Source organism: Nuphar pumila, chromosome 2 (genome assembly GCF_984573655.1).
Source record: "Nuphar pumila chromosome 2, dmNupPumi1.hap1.1, whole genome shotgun sequence".
NCBI lineage: Eukaryota > Viridiplantae > Streptophyta > Magnoliopsida > Nymphaeales > Nymphaeaceae > Nuphar > Nuphar pumila.
Window position 1 is genome coordinate 30,536,746 of NC_143250.1, and position 15,890 is coordinate 30,552,635.

General features: G+C 36.9%; 1 protein-coding gene across 1 annotated transcript in view; it reads right to left on the minus strand.

Annotated features, from left to right (window-relative positions):
• The window catches only part of LOC149845149 (putative ribosomal large subunit pseudouridine synthase SVR1, chloroplastic), a 49,161-nt gene that overhangs the window by 5,223 nt on the left and 28,048 nt on the right, over nt 1–15,890 (minus strand). The window contains exon 9 of the mRNA XM_089995551.1: nt 8,835–8,891. Within this exon, the coding sequence (XP_089851677.1) occupies nt 8,835–8,891 (57 nt within the window). The remainder of the gene's footprint in view (nt 1–8,834; nt 8,892–15,890) is intronic.

The following is a 15,890-nucleotide window of genomic DNA, read 5'->3' on the forward strand; positions in this document are numbered from 1 at the left end:
GTTACTGAATATGATTTTGAAAATGTCATTGAATCAAGAGATAGTGAGTCTCTTGATAAAAAATATCATGATGATCAATCTTACTTACAATATTCTAGGGGGAGGGGGGGGCATCAAAAACTTCCATGTGCACTCGAAAAAATTTCAAATTAGTAAATCATCTAGAATCCCACAACCTCCATCTAAGTTTGTATCCTATGACTCCTTTTCGTCCAAATATCAAGCATGCATAGCTCTAATGCATTCATATATAGAACCCTCCTCGTACACTCAAGCCAAAGATCACTTAAAATGGGTTAAGGCCATGAAAGTATAATTAGATGCATTAGAAAATGCTCATATTTACTATTCAAGATATTCCACAAGGAAAGAAACCCATAGGTTGTAAATGAGTATATAAGATAAAAACCAAGAGTTAAGGGATCCTTGAGAGATACAAAGTTAGGCTACTTGCCAAAAGGTATGCACAAGAATATTGTATAGATTATAAAGAAACTTTTGCACCTGATGCCCGAATGACTACAGTTAGAACCCTCTTTACAGTTACTTCGATTAAAAATTTGCTTATATATCAAATGGATGTTAAAAATGCATTTTTAAATAGCAATCTTGAAGAAAAAGTATACATGGAGGCACCGTCTAGTATGAGAATATCTCAAAGAAGGCTCTTCGTCTAGAAAAGGCATTGTATGGCCTAAAACAAGCTCCCAAAGCTTTGTATGATAAATTTAGTGATGTTATGCTTAATATTGGCTTTAGATCTTGTTTGACTGGCATGGCTTTGTTTGTTAAGAATCTCAATGCACTTATTGTCATCTTACTTCTCTATGTGGATAATATGGTAATCTCTGGAGGAGATAAATAGGGAGTTCATAATATTAAAAATATTCTTAAAAATAGTTTTGAAATGACTGAATTGGGTTTTATAAGATATTTTTTACGAATAGAGGTTGCCTATTTGCAAAATAAGCAATATCGTGTGTTTTCCATGATTTTTAATTTTGCAAACTTTGAATTTTTGACTAAGTATTTAATGAAAATGATCAAATCGTGGAAAATATTTTTAAGGATAGATGATGTTAGTTGGGTCTGAGCGTGGCCCAGAGCCCACTGACAAGACCTAGTTGAGTCAATTATTATGTGAGAAAAAAATTGTTTTTAACCTTTAAATTCGAGCCAAAATTCAGGTTAAATGCAAGCAAAATTCGAAGGCGAAAATCAGGTAAGTATACTGCTAGATGCGTCTCGTAATTCTGACAACATTGGTACTTTATTTTTTATGGATTTGGGTTACGGCTGACCAAAAAATCGCGTTTTTCAAAAATGACCTGCCTTTATTTTTACCTTTTTCTGGATTGGATCGGACTGGATCCGCTCCATTTGATCCAAGTTGATATGGATCTGGACCCAGTCCAAGATCCATATTGACTAAGATCTGGTCAAGGTTGGATCCATATCGATTTGGATTTGGATCTTGATCTGGATCCAAAATCCATCCATGGCAATTTTAAAACTACTTTGAATTTAAAGTTTAAAAACAACTTTACAATAGAATAAAGATAAGGTAGAGTTCTACCCGAGGTAGAACTCTACCCTATATGGGCTTCCAGAACCCCCTTGAAATATTCTTTGAGAATATTAATTTAAATAAAATAAAAGAGATAAGATTTAGATGGATAAGGAAGGTAGAAGGTAGAGTTCTACATATGGTAGAACTCTACCCATATGGGAGGACTCTAGAGGGGACATCACCCCCTTTCTAGAAGACCTAATATATATATAAGGGTTTAACTCGTCTCTCTCTAGATCTCGTTTTCTAGAGAGAGGGGGAGAGAGAGAAGGAAAAAGGGAAAAGAAAGAAAGAGAAAAAAAAAAGAATGGAAGAAGAAGAAGAGGAGGAGGAAGAAATCCTTATCACTGATCATCTGCTTGTTTTTTTTATCGTTCTATACCTCCAAACTAAGGTACGGGTTCATCTCTAGATTCGTACGGGAAGAAAGGGTTTTAAATCAGGTTAATGTAAAATTTTAGATGGAAAAATAAAATCTGATTCTAAAAAACGTGTTTTAAACCTATGTCTTGATTCGCGATTTTGTATATTCTTGGTTGATGTAACCATGCCAATGATTTTCTTGTTTAAACATGCATTTAACATCAAGTAATTCTTGGATTTACATACATGTGGATTTCTGCATCCAATCCTTTTTTATGTTGAATATATATATATATATATATATATATATATATATATATATATATATATATATATATATATATATATATATATATATATATATATAATTGACCCTACCGATTTTGGCATAGACCGGTTTTTATCACTCATGTTCAAAGAAAATATAGATATATGTAATCATGTCTATTTCTGCATGTAGTCATTCCTTGCTATATATATATATATATATTGCCCTTCTGATTTTTTGCGCAGGCTGATTCGGTTGGCTGTGATCAAACATATGATTTTGTCACTTAACCATACACGATTTTGAGGACTGTTAACTACCTACACATGTGGACTTATATTGAACTTGTTTTTTGTTAAATTATTGACTGATATCAGACTTGATCTCATAATATCAAATCTAATTTAATGCTGACTGTCATGAATATTATTGTTTGTCAAATCAAATCTGATTCGACCACATGAATTTTCTTTTGTGAGGACTGTCTTCAGAATTATGAATAGGTTGAATTAGTTGGTTGTTGAAAAATCTGCTTATGACGGTTGTTAGAACTTATTTCATTAACATGTTATTGTTGACTGATTTCATAAACCTGACTTCTGCGAGGGCTATTAGCAGGCTGATTATGCCCTCTTTTAATGATGTTATGTTTGATATCATAATTGTTTGATGTTGTCATATGGATTTGCAATCAAAACAGTTTGGGGTGTTGTTATGTTGATTGTTGTCAACACTATGTTGGAACTGTTTTTTTTTATGCTGTCATGTTGACTGACGTCAAACTGTTCTCGATGTTGCCATATGAACTTTAATAAATGCTGAAAATATGTTGTACATATATTTTTATGAGGGTTGTCATCGGATGGAAATTATATTCATGTTTGGTTGTCCGCAATTCTGATATTTTTTGTTACAGATCTGGACTGTTATTGAGCAGTATAGTGTTGCGTATATTTTGTGCAACACCGACCTGTTGTCCACAACATATTGTTGTGTGTTTCTGCAACAGCAACATGCTGCCGACAGCAAGTCACTGCCCAGTGACAGCATGTTGTGCATGCGATGCAGCAAAATTCAAGCTTGTCGGTTGGTGCACGGTCCAATTAAATCTGGACCAGATTTTCCCCTTTTCGGCTCTTATGCAATCCAATCAGATTGCCATGGTTTTTGGCACATGAATTCTAATCAGATTGGCCATGATTTGAGTTTGGGCAATTTGATCAGATTGTCGATGGGTTGAACATATGCAATCTGGTCATACTATTGCGCAGGTTTGGATGTTTGCAAATTGATCAGACTGGCAGTGTATTGTATGTTATTTTTCTGAACAGTGTAGCTATATTCGAACCTGCAATCATAAGGACTGCAGGGACATATCGGATGTGGTTTGATTGTGCATGTTTATATATTCAAATACTATATTGCAAATGTGCATGTCATACGTATGGAAATTCTAAAGTTATTTTGATGTTTGCATAAATATGATCATGTGCATGACTAGGTGTTTATGCATAAACTGGATCATGATAATATGTATCGCAAGCATGTGTTTGCATGCGTATTCAATTGGCCTTATGTGCATTCATGTTGTGCGATTGAATGTGCATTATGAACATGTTTTGAAAACAAGGTATGTGTTGCATGTTCACTAAAATTTTGCAAGAAGATGCATAAATTATTTTTAGATGCTTTTGTGGTCAGATGTGAATCACTGCAGAGCATGTAGCCCAGGAGCATGTGTTTCTCCAATGTTGTTGATTCTATACTATGTCACAGGGATTCGGCTAGCAGGGTGTCGCACCCGCGTCGACGCGGGTGCGGGTGCGGTCAACCCGATCCTGGGTGTGTTGACCGCACCCAGGGTCATTTCGGCCCATTTTTGTTTGGATTTTTTTTTAAAAAAAAATTGCCCTACGAAATGGGCTGCAGAATTTAAAAAAAAAATTCTGGACAGCTGCTTGATGCTGCTGCTCTTGTTTTATAAAGAGGCACTTGTGTCCACAACATATGACGAGCTTTGTTGGCATCCCATGTTGTTCCTGCCTCCAAACAATTAATTCACAACGTTGGAAAACATACTGTTAACTTGGAAATGATGATCCATCTTCCTCAAAAATTAAAACCAAAATTCAAGAGCCTTTTGAAGTCTTTATGCTTCAACCAACCAAATCCTTTTTCATCAAGGATTTTCTCTCTCCATAATAAATGATAATGGTGGTGGTAGAGTAGAGCCTTGGTGGCTATTAGTATTCACTTTTCTCCTGAAGAGATGGGTGCTCTTGCCGTAGCTTTGTGTAGACCTCTCTTTTCCACATGTCAAATCCAATAAATTTCTTTTAGTTGTCATATGTGTGCAACTGTATATAAAATGAAATTTGAAGAACCCTAGGCAGTGGCGTCATAGGCCTCGTGAAGACTCTCTCCAACAAACCACGTCAAACCTTTCGCTTATATTTTTTTTCGTGAAGACCAGGGAGTTTCAGACATGATTGAATCATGACAGTCAGTAGAACGCAGCAGGCTGGGTCGATCAGATTGCCAATCTTTTCGGTTCATCAATTTTGTCTCGTTGAGCTAAAGTACACAACAAGCAGAACGTGGGTAAGAAGTCTTCAAACAAACACACCAGCAAAAAAACTAAACCCCGACCCACATCGGGGGAACCCCCGACCCCCTTCTCTCTCTCTCTCTCTCTCTCTCTCTCTCTCTCTCTCTCTCTCTCTCTCTCTCTCTCTATATATATATATATATATATATATATAGATAGATAGATAGATAGATAGATTTACATTTTTGTCCCTGTCGCACCCCCGCACCCGGGTTTTTTGGAAGTGTCGAATCCCCGCACTCGCACCCATGTGACAGATTCTATATATGCATTGCAAAATTTACTTCTGAAAATTTTTGTTTTTTAAAATTAATTTCACTGTTAAAATATGGTGGGCCAGGACCCGAAATTGATTTTGAATATGGATTTGCAAAACGATTCTTGTGTAAAGAACTTAAAATTGTTTAAAAAGGTAAAAGATACCAAACAGTGTAATTAATCTCGTCCTTGATGTCTCTTTCACAGTGTGAGAATCTTGAATAGCAGTTTTGGGAAAACTGTGAGAATACTAAAACTTCGTGTGTGATTGTGCCCCTGAACCCGATATGGTGGTTCACCTCCCGACCACAATTTTAGGAAGATTCAGCAACTTTGCCTGGGGGTGTTGTTGACTCAGTTGTAGGTATTGGTATAGCAAAAAAATAGCGTCAATGGTTGAGGATTTTCATTGATGTTCCGGCATTAGGTGAGGATTCTTAATGTTTCGATGGAATGTGAGGATTTCTGATATCAGTCGAAGAACATGTGTGGAAGCCAGTAATAAAATACAAACTGTGTGTTAAGCTACAACGGGGAACCTAACTTGAACTTCGGGAACTTGTGCCTGTTTTGAATATTCGCAGGTTTAAGGAAAAGTAAAAACTAAAATTGTGTGCATTTAATAGGAACATGCATACAAAAGCAACTCTGATAAATAATTTAATAAGTTATTCATGCATGTCCATTGAATCGTGCATATTTATTGTTCTGCATTAGTTCATGCATTCATGCTTTTTCTGTTTCGCATGATATTTGTTGTTGCATAATACCTGTTTAAATGCTTGAATGGTAAGTTGACTATGAAAATTGTTGTTATGATATTCCTTTGAAATTATGCATGAATTTGGTTTATGTTATTTCCTTTTTTGTTAGGATTTTTAGAGGAATTCGTACAAAGGACTTTGTTTCTTACTTGTGTTCAAAATTGTTTTACAGAACTGGGTACATAGTGATGAGATGACTTGCTATATAGAAATTGCGAGCTTATGTGACATGTCTTGGGTTCTTGACAGAGTGGCTCCTTGATATAAATGATTTTTTGTTTCAGCTTACTTGATATTCATTTATTTGATAATATTCAATTGATTAATAAAGTAATTATTTCTTTGTTGATTCAATGCACTAGCTATTGTGGTTTGGTATATATTAAATCTATGAGACCTCGGATCCTTGGGTTTTGTTTCTATAATTGTTTTAAGAAAAAAAAATTACTTTTTTTCGATGATAAGTTGGAGTTGTTACATTATTCTCCTATAAGGTATTTATTGTCTCAATCTAAGTTTGCTTCCGATATTATTCTCAGGTCTGGAATATCAGATGACAAAAAGGTTGACACTCCTGAAGTAACAAATGTCAAAATGAAGATTGATGATGGAGAGCCTTTGGATGATCCAACTCCTTATCGACAGCTTATCGGACCACTTTCTTAACTATTATCAGACCTGATATAGCACACATTATACACAGCTAGTCAGTTTCAGCACGGTCCTATATTTGTTCATATGGGAGTTGTTTTACGTATTATTAGATATCTAAGAAATTCAGTTTCTAGAGGATTATTTATGTCTTCCTCGTCTATACTGGATTTGCTTGAATATATTGATGCAGATTGGGAAAGTGATCCTAATAACCGACACTCAACTACACGTTTTTGTGTTTTCATATGTGATTCATTAATCTCATAGAGATGCAAAAAGCAAAAGGTTTTCCTCTCCTCAACTGAAGCTGAGTATCAAGTCATGGTTACAACCACAATAGAGACGATGTAGCTGAGAAGATTGTTGGCTGATATGGGGATCAAAATTCTATGAGCATTAAAAATGTGTTGCGACAACAAAAGCTCTATCTACATTGCCAACAACAACATTTTTCACGAAAAAACAAAGCACATTGAGATAGACTGTCACTATGTTCAAGAAGAATAACTTCACGGAGTCATCGAATTGTCATATTTCACATCTGAATACCAGTTGACAAATTTCTTTACCAAACCTCTCTCTGCTCCTAGATTCCATTTCCTCTTAGGCAAACTTTCGGTCATAGTGTCGTAAGTTTAAGGTTTGAGGGAATGTTAAATTGTACACATATGTATAGTATACGTATGTATATAAAAATATATGTATGTATATATTTTATATATATACATATTATATATATACATATATATATGGGAGGTTGGATCAAGTCAACCTTGTTGACTTGGAGGCCCAATGGCTGGATTTTCAGCCATCTAGCCATTGGAGCCTTGTCCCCTCTCTTAAGCTCTCTCTTGGCTCTCCTCTCTCCCACTTATGTATATAAATAGGGGTCAATCTCCCTTGTAAAAGTATGTTTACTGCATACTTGTTCTTCAAATAAAGACATTATTTAACCTTAGTGGCACTTGTGACTGTGCTCTTCATAGCACTTGTGATTGTGCTCTTCATAGCGCTTGTGATTGTGTCCTTGGTGACACTTGTGTTTGTGTATATTGCGCTTGTTGGTGGATGATTTGTTGGTGCTTGAAGGTGTTCAACCCCTCTTTCCAGGTTCCTATCATATGACAAAATCCTCTGAGACAATGATTTGGCTATTAGATCATCTTGCTTTCCTTAATCAAATGCTAGTTCATATCGACATATCTTACAATTCTCAATGGTTGATGGGACTGAATGAAATAATTTAATATTTTTTCTATTGTGAAATAGGGTTTAATTTTATGTAATGCTTTTTACATGTGTAATTGTTAGTCCTGTAAAAACTGCTCAATGCATTGGTCAATGTTTACAAGAAGAATGAAGTCAATGAGATTTTATAATTATTTTAGATGGCATTGTTGAGATAACACATGCTAAAATCCTCTAGTAGTTGCTAGAGAACATACCAAGTTCATTAACCCATGTGGCTGTATATTTTACCTATACCGAAACTTAATCCAAACCCAAATCAAATTGGTTCATGGGATTTGCTTAGAGCTTAGCTTGGCAATAAATCTCAACTTACGCTTTTCTTAGTTATGTAAACAAGTTTGCATAAGTCAAGTCTTAACCTGCCCAAATTTAGCTTAATGCCTATAGTTTTGCCACACACACATACATATATATATATATATATATATATATATATATCAGTCACATATATCGCCGATATTTTGAAAATATCATGATATTAACGCTGTAAAATGGAAAAATGATATTAAAGGTAAAATATCATGAAAATACAAAAATGCCCTCAAACAATTCTATGTACAATTAGAGAAGGAAGCAGCAAAACTAGTAATACATATTATACAATCATATTCCACTATTCAACAATACATGAGCACATCAAACTACCCCACAACCAAATGGCTCTAACATGAGTTTTTCATCAATGGGTACTTGCTGCATTGAAAAAATAGTGAACAATATACATAGAAGTGCATCATAATTTGGATCTACCAAATTTCCATCCAATGCAAGGAAGGATAATAACTATTTACAATATTTAAAACTTTTGCTTATTTTATAAACTCCTTATTTATCAGCAATGCTAGTGAACAAAAAGCATCCATGACTCCATAACCTTACCAACAAATCAAGAAATAGACAAATGACCTCAAATTGGAAAGACACCATCTACTCTAAAGTGTAAATCAGTTGAAGATCATGCTTGTGTTCAAGATTGGTTCCACCATCCACTGATAAGAATTAGGCAATCCATGTAAGCATGAATATAACCAGAAATATCACCAAAAGAAAAAGAAAGGAAAGCCACTATAAGAAATAGATAATCCATGCAAGGCTTACATTTAGTCCGGCGTTTTTTACAAGATCACGAACTTCATGGTTTCGACCTTCATGAACCTGTGTCAAAATATTCATTCATTACACCAAAAGTAAAACTGTATAAATTTTACTAGTCATCAATTTGTTGATCAAATAAAAAGAACAAAACGGTGGATACATAATGTCAAAGCTATGTTACAGACCTGTTTTATGATTTCTAAGTATTTGAAGAGGAAGAGTTTACAATCCTTTGTTTATGTGCGTAGAGGTTTTTGGGTCTGGCACACTAAAGTCTTCTTGGAATAGTCACAACTATGTCACAGGGACTCTTTAAAAGGGTCGCCGCACCCGTGTCGATGCGACGCAGGTGCAGGTGCAGGTGCGGCAGTATGTGAAATTTGCCACACCGGGTGCGGTCAAATTACAGTTATACTTAACCAAAATAGACTCAGTCAACATTGACTGAGTTTATTTTGGTCATTTTTAAAAAAATGGGTTTTGAGGGGTTGGGGGGCTTTAAGGCACAATCACACCAAACTCCGACCACTCCTTCTCCCTAACTCCCCCTCCCCGACTCTTGTTGTAACAGCATAGTCTTAAGGAAGGGGGCGTTTGCATGTCACGGAAGGGGGTGTCGCAGCACCCCTTTCCATGGAAACCCTTGCCAAGGAAACAGAATACAACCCTCCCCCCCCCCCCCAGGAGTCGTTTCCACGAAAAACCCACCTCAAGCGTGTATTTTGGCACGCTTGTCGAGGGTTTTCTGTGGAAACGGCCGTTTGTGTTGTCACGGTAGGCCCCGTTGTTTGTGTTGTCACGGAAACACCCCACGAATTAGCAGGGTATTATCGTCGATTCATCCAGAACTTCTCTCATATAGTTGCCCCGATTACGAGGCTACTGCAGAAAGGGGTGAAGTTTGTTTAAACACCACGTTGCGAGGAGAGTTTCCAAGAGCTGAAGAAGAGGTTGACCCCAGCTCCAGTTTTGACTTTACCTTCAGGATCAGGAAGGTTCGTGGTGTATAGTGATGCCTCGAAAACCGGATTGGATTGTATCTTGATGTAGCACGGAAAGGTTATCGTTTATACTTCTTGACAGCTGAAGATGCACGAGAAGAACTACCTGACGCACGGCTTGGAGCAGTTTGAGCTTCTGTCTAACCACAAGAAACTCAAGTATATTTTCTTGCAAAAAGATCTAAACTTGAGACAGCGCATGTGGCTAGAGTTCCTCAAGGACTGAATTGACTATCGCTTACCACCCAAGTAAAGTGAATGTGGTGGTTGATGCACTGAGTAGGAAGACATCGGTTTCGACAGCTAATTTGATTAGTCAGAGTTAGAATCTGCTTGAGAAATTTATCAGGTGGCAGTTGTTTGCAGACGAAGCCAGACACATCCATTGTGCAGGGATGAGAGTGTGACCCGATATCATTGATCGCATTGAGGAGTTACAATCAGCTAATCCGAACTTCGAGAAGTTATACGAGAGTGCTCAGAAGCCAAATGTGTAGTTTCATCGTGAGGACGGGACCATTATGTTCGGGGAAGAGATGGTGGATTTTGAAGGCTCTTCGGGAGAAGTTGATGAGTGAGGCCCAGAGGTCGAAGTATTTCGTTCATCTTGGTAGCACCAAGATGTTCAAGTACTTACAGCAAACATATTGTTGGAATGGGATGAAACGGGACGTTGCAGAATTTGTGTCTCGATGTATTGTCAGCAAGTTAAGATCGAGGACCAATGGCCTGGTGGACTGCTACAGTCTTTGAATATTCTCGAGTGGAAGTGGAACAACATATCGATGGACTTCATCATGGGTTTACCGAGGACCCGTCATCAACATGATGTCATATGTGTGATAGTGGACAAACTGACGAAAAGCGTGCATTTTTTGCTGATCAAGGTGAGTCAGAGCTTAGAGACCTGTAAATAGATGAGATCGTCAGACTACATAAGGTATCACTTTCGATCGTGTCGGATCGAGATCATCGCTTTGCATCTCGTTTCTTGCGCCAATTATATAAAGTTTTGGGTATCAAGCTAAAGTTTAGTACAGCTTTACATCCGCAGACCGATGGACAGACAGAGCGTACGATCTAGACTCTTGATGACATGCTGAAAGCATGAGCGTTGGATTGGGCAAGAGACTGGGATAAGTATGTAAAGCTTGCATAGTTTTTATACAACAACAGCTATCATGCTAGTATTAGTATGGCCCCGTATAAAACTCTATATGGTAGATCTTGCAAATTGGTTTGTTGGGATGAGGTTGACGCTAGAGCGGTAGAGTCTCTAAAGGAGATCCAGCACTATTCAGAACAGGTGTCGATGATTAGCCAACGGTTGATTATTGCACATAGCTGACAGAAGAGCTACGCCGATCAGCGGCATAGGGAGCTCAATTTTGCAGTGGACGAGCACGTGTTTGTTCGGATATCGTTGACGAAGAGTGTTTTCAGGTTCGAAAAAAAAGAGAAGCTTAGTCATCGGTATGTGGGACCTTTTGAAATCCTTGAGCGAGTTGGTGAGTCAGCGTATCGAGTGATACTTCTGCCTTAGTTTTCCTAAATCCACAATATTTTGCATGTTTCGATGTTGAAAAAGTATCTACTAGACCCCTCACATGTTATCCAGTATGAGGAAGTCGAGGTGCAACCGAACTTGACGACGGAAGAGAGACTGGTGGAGATTGTGGATCGACAGGAGCGAATATTTAGGAGTAGGACGATTTTGTTTGTGAAAAGTGTGGTGGCAACATCACAGACTGGATGAGTGCGCCTGAGAGCTTGAGACCGATATGAGCAAACATTACCTACACTTATTCAGTACATTATAATTTCGTGGACAAAATTCTTTTAAGGGGGTAGTGATGTAGTATCTCATAAATTTTTACTTAATTTAAAATTTAATAAGTTATTTTATTAAATAAATAAATATATATATATTAAATTGATTTAATATATAATATATATACATGGTTAACGAGATATAGATCTTAATATTGGATCTTGGACCCATTGGGCAGAGATTCAAGATCAATATGGGTTAGGATAAATAGGTAATAAAAATAGTAAAATAATATATATATATACATTATATAGAGAGAGAGTTTGGTTAGAAGAGGGTTTCTATTTCCTTAAGGAAATAGAATACCTTCTATTTCCAAAAAAATTAAAGAAAAGAAACAAGGACGTCCCCTCTAGAGAGAGAAGTCCTAGCTCTTTTATAAGAGGCGTGAGCCTCTCTCTCGAAACACATGTTTTGAGAGAGAGAGAGAGAGAGCTGTATAGGAAGTTGAAAGAGAGAGAAAAAAGAGAGAGGGGCATCACCTCCTCCAACGTGTTCTCCTTTCCCAGATTCAGTTTCTTTTAAGCAGCAAGAAAACAAGATACGGGTTATTCTTTTTTTCTGATAGGTCGAGGGGTTTAACATGGCTCAAATCATGCATGGGTAACAAGAGAATCAAATCTGTGTTTTATGCACATATTTTGATTTCTGAATCATGATTCTTTGATCGTTCCTTGTTTGATCTGGGTTTGATAAACCTAAAAGGATTAAGTTTCTTTATGATTTATTGTTGTGCTTAAGTTTTGCTTACAATATATATATATATATATATATATATATATATATATATATATATATATGTTTGTGTTTTTTTTGTTATTGAACAGAGTTCGCAACAGGTATATATATATGTCGGTGTTTTTCTATTCTTGAACAAGGTTCGCAGGTATATATATATATATATATATATTGCAGAAGACCCTTGGTACCACGTTGAAGTTCAGCACGGCATTTCACCCACAAACTGATGGGCAGACAGAGCGCACAATACAGACGCCTGAGGATATGCTTAGAGCATGCGTATTGGATTGGGCAGGGGAGTGTGATAGGTATGTGAAGCTTGCAGAGTTCTCGTACAACAACAGTTACCATGTAAGTATTGGTATGGCCCCATATGAAGCTCTATATAGTAAACCTTGCAAATCCTCGGCGTATTGGGATGAAGTTGGTGTTAGAGCGGTGGAGTATTCAAAGGCGATCTAGCACTGTTCAGATCAGGTGCGGATGATTCACCAGAGGTTGATTATTGCACAGAGCCGACAGAAGAGCTATGCCAATCAACAGCATAAAGAGCTCAGTTTTGCAGTGGGTGAGCACGTGTTTGTTCGGATATCGCCGACGAAGAGTGTTTTCAGGTTTGGAAAAAAGGAGAAGCTTAGCCCTCGGTACGTGGAACCTTTTGAGATCCTTGAGCGAGTTAGTAAGTCAGCGTATCGAGTGTCACTTCCACCTTAGTTTTCTCAGATCCACAATGTTTTCTACATTTTGATGTTGAGGAAATATGTATCAGACCCCTCACATGTTATCCAGTATGAAGCAGTCGAAGTATAATCGAACTTGAGGACAGAAGAAAAACCAGTGGAGATTGTGTATCGCCAAGAGCGAATACTTCGGAGTAGGACAATTTCGTTCGTGAAAGTGCGGTGGCAATATCACAGACTAGACAAGTACACCTGGGAGCCTGAGACCGATATGCGCAAACATTACCCACACTTATTTGATACGTTATAATTTAGTGGTCAAAATTCTTGTAAGGGGGTAGAGATGTAATATTGCATGAATTTTTGTTTAATTTAAATTTTTAATAAATGATATCTTTATTAACTAAATATATATTTTTTTATTATTATATATTATATATAGGGTTAACGAGATATGAATCCGGATATGGATCTTAGACCCCTTTGGGTGAATATCCAAGATCCATATGAGGTAGGATAGATCCGAATATGGATCTTGGACCCTTTGGGTCAGGATCCAATATCCAATAATAGTGGAATGGATAAGTGGCAGACGTTATTGGATTCTAACATGGATCTTGGACCTATTGGGCTAAAATCTATATAAGTATATATCTATATATACTAGATATATATTGGAATAGAAAGAATCACTATTTCCTTAAGGAAATAGAACTCTTTCTATTTCTGAAAAGGACGTCCCCTCTAGAGAGAGGAGTCCTAGTACTTTTATAAAAGAGGCGTGAGCCTCTCTCTAAAACACATCAACGTATTTTGAGAGAGAGGGTAAAGCAAGAGAGAGAGAGAGACGTCACCTCCTCCAACGTGTGCTTCTTCCTCCTTTTCTTCACGAAATAGTTAAGGTACAGGATTCTCTCTCTATTCCGATAAGTGGAAGAATTTTTCGTGGTTTGAATCAAATATGGGTTTAAGAAGAGAGTTAAATCTGTGAATTTACGCACACTCTCTTTCTTTTATACCTTTGTTGTCTTTACTGAGCAAGATAAAAGCTTTCTTATGTGGGTTTTGTAAACATAAAAAGATCTAAACCCTTTTAGAAACTCTTGCTGAAATTTTAATTAAATTTGTTGGTTTTAAATTTGGGTCTGCATGTTTTTGGACTTGTTTCACGTTGGGTTTATAGATATTAAATCTGTTTAGGATTTAAATTGTGTATATCTATATAATGGCCTGCATGTTGCTTGGACTGGGTTCACATTGCTTGTGATCATAAACTAAATTTCTTTTCATCATGTAGTTCAAATCGTTACCTGTGAATCAGCATAACTGTTTTCAAAAGAATCGATTCCTTTTCCAGTTCAGAGAACGGGAATCCTGATTGGTTTATGGTCCGGAAATTAAGTACTAGGACTGAGGAAAACAGTTCGGTATACCTACTTTTCTGGACTATTTGTTGTCAGTGCTGATCAGGAATAATTTATACCTAGTTTTCTGGAATGTTCGTTGTCACTGCTGATCAGGAATAATTTATACCTAGTTTTCTGGACTGTGTTTGTTGTCGGTGTTGATCAGGAATAATTTTAGAACATGTGTGTGTGGTTATGCTGGTGCTGCATTAGGTATGTCAGCAGGACGATGTGTGTTAGTATATGCATGTAGTTAGTTCTGCTCATGTATGATAGTGTTAAAACTGTTCATGCATTATAGTTATTAGATTTGCTCATGGTTAGTAGATCTGCACATACATAATGCTTATTAAATCTGTTCATGCATGCTGTTTTATTGGGATTGCATAGGCAGGTCATTGGTTTTTCAGAAATTCGAGGGCTATATGTATATATATAGGTCTGTGTTTTTCTGTTATTGAACAGGATATGCAGCACGGATATATATATATATATATATATATATATATATATATATATATGTCTGTGTTTCTGCGTTCTTGAACAGGGTTCGCAGTGGGTTGATAGTTATATATGTCTATGTTTTCTGTTCTTGAACCAATGTTAGAAATGGTATCCCACCTTCAGCATAGAAGAAAGAGAAGCAAAGAGGGAGAGAGATATCGATGGCTGCAGAAAAACCCCACACACTTAGGGTCTGCTGTATTTTGTATTAGATATACACACGTACATTTTATTAGGGTACAAAAACACCCTTTACACAAAGTATAGAATTTACAACATGCCATTAATGAGCATGTGTTTAAATACAACTTAAAACCAGATTGGGTCTGGATCCAGTCGTGAAAATCTTTTCACCCTCCCTCAAGTTGGACATGGTTTTGAACCATGAACAACTTGCCTTTTAACATCCAAAATTTGTTTTTGATAAGTCCTTTTGTAAACAAGTCAGCAACTTGATCAGCAGTCTGAACGTATTCTGGTTCAATTTCCTTCTCTTCGACCTTCTGTCTTACAAAATGCTTATCAATTTCAATATGCTTGGCACGACTGTGATAGATGGGATTGAATGACATGTTGATAGCACTTTGATTGTCACACAAGAGAATGCTTTTAGAAATCGATTCTCCTACTTCTGTCAACAGGTGTCTGATCTAAGTCACTTCGGTTGTAGCAGCTGCCATTGATCTGTATTCAGCTTCTGTGCTCGACCTGGCAATGGCCTTTTGTTTTCTACTGCTCCAAGAGACAAGATTTAGGCCAATGAAAACACAGCATCTTGAGACTGATCTACGCTCATCTGGATCTCCTGCCCAATCTGCATCTGTGTAAGTAAGAAGTTCATGCATGTGATGGTCATGCATACTCTTTCTGTATATAAGACCATCGCCAATAGTTCC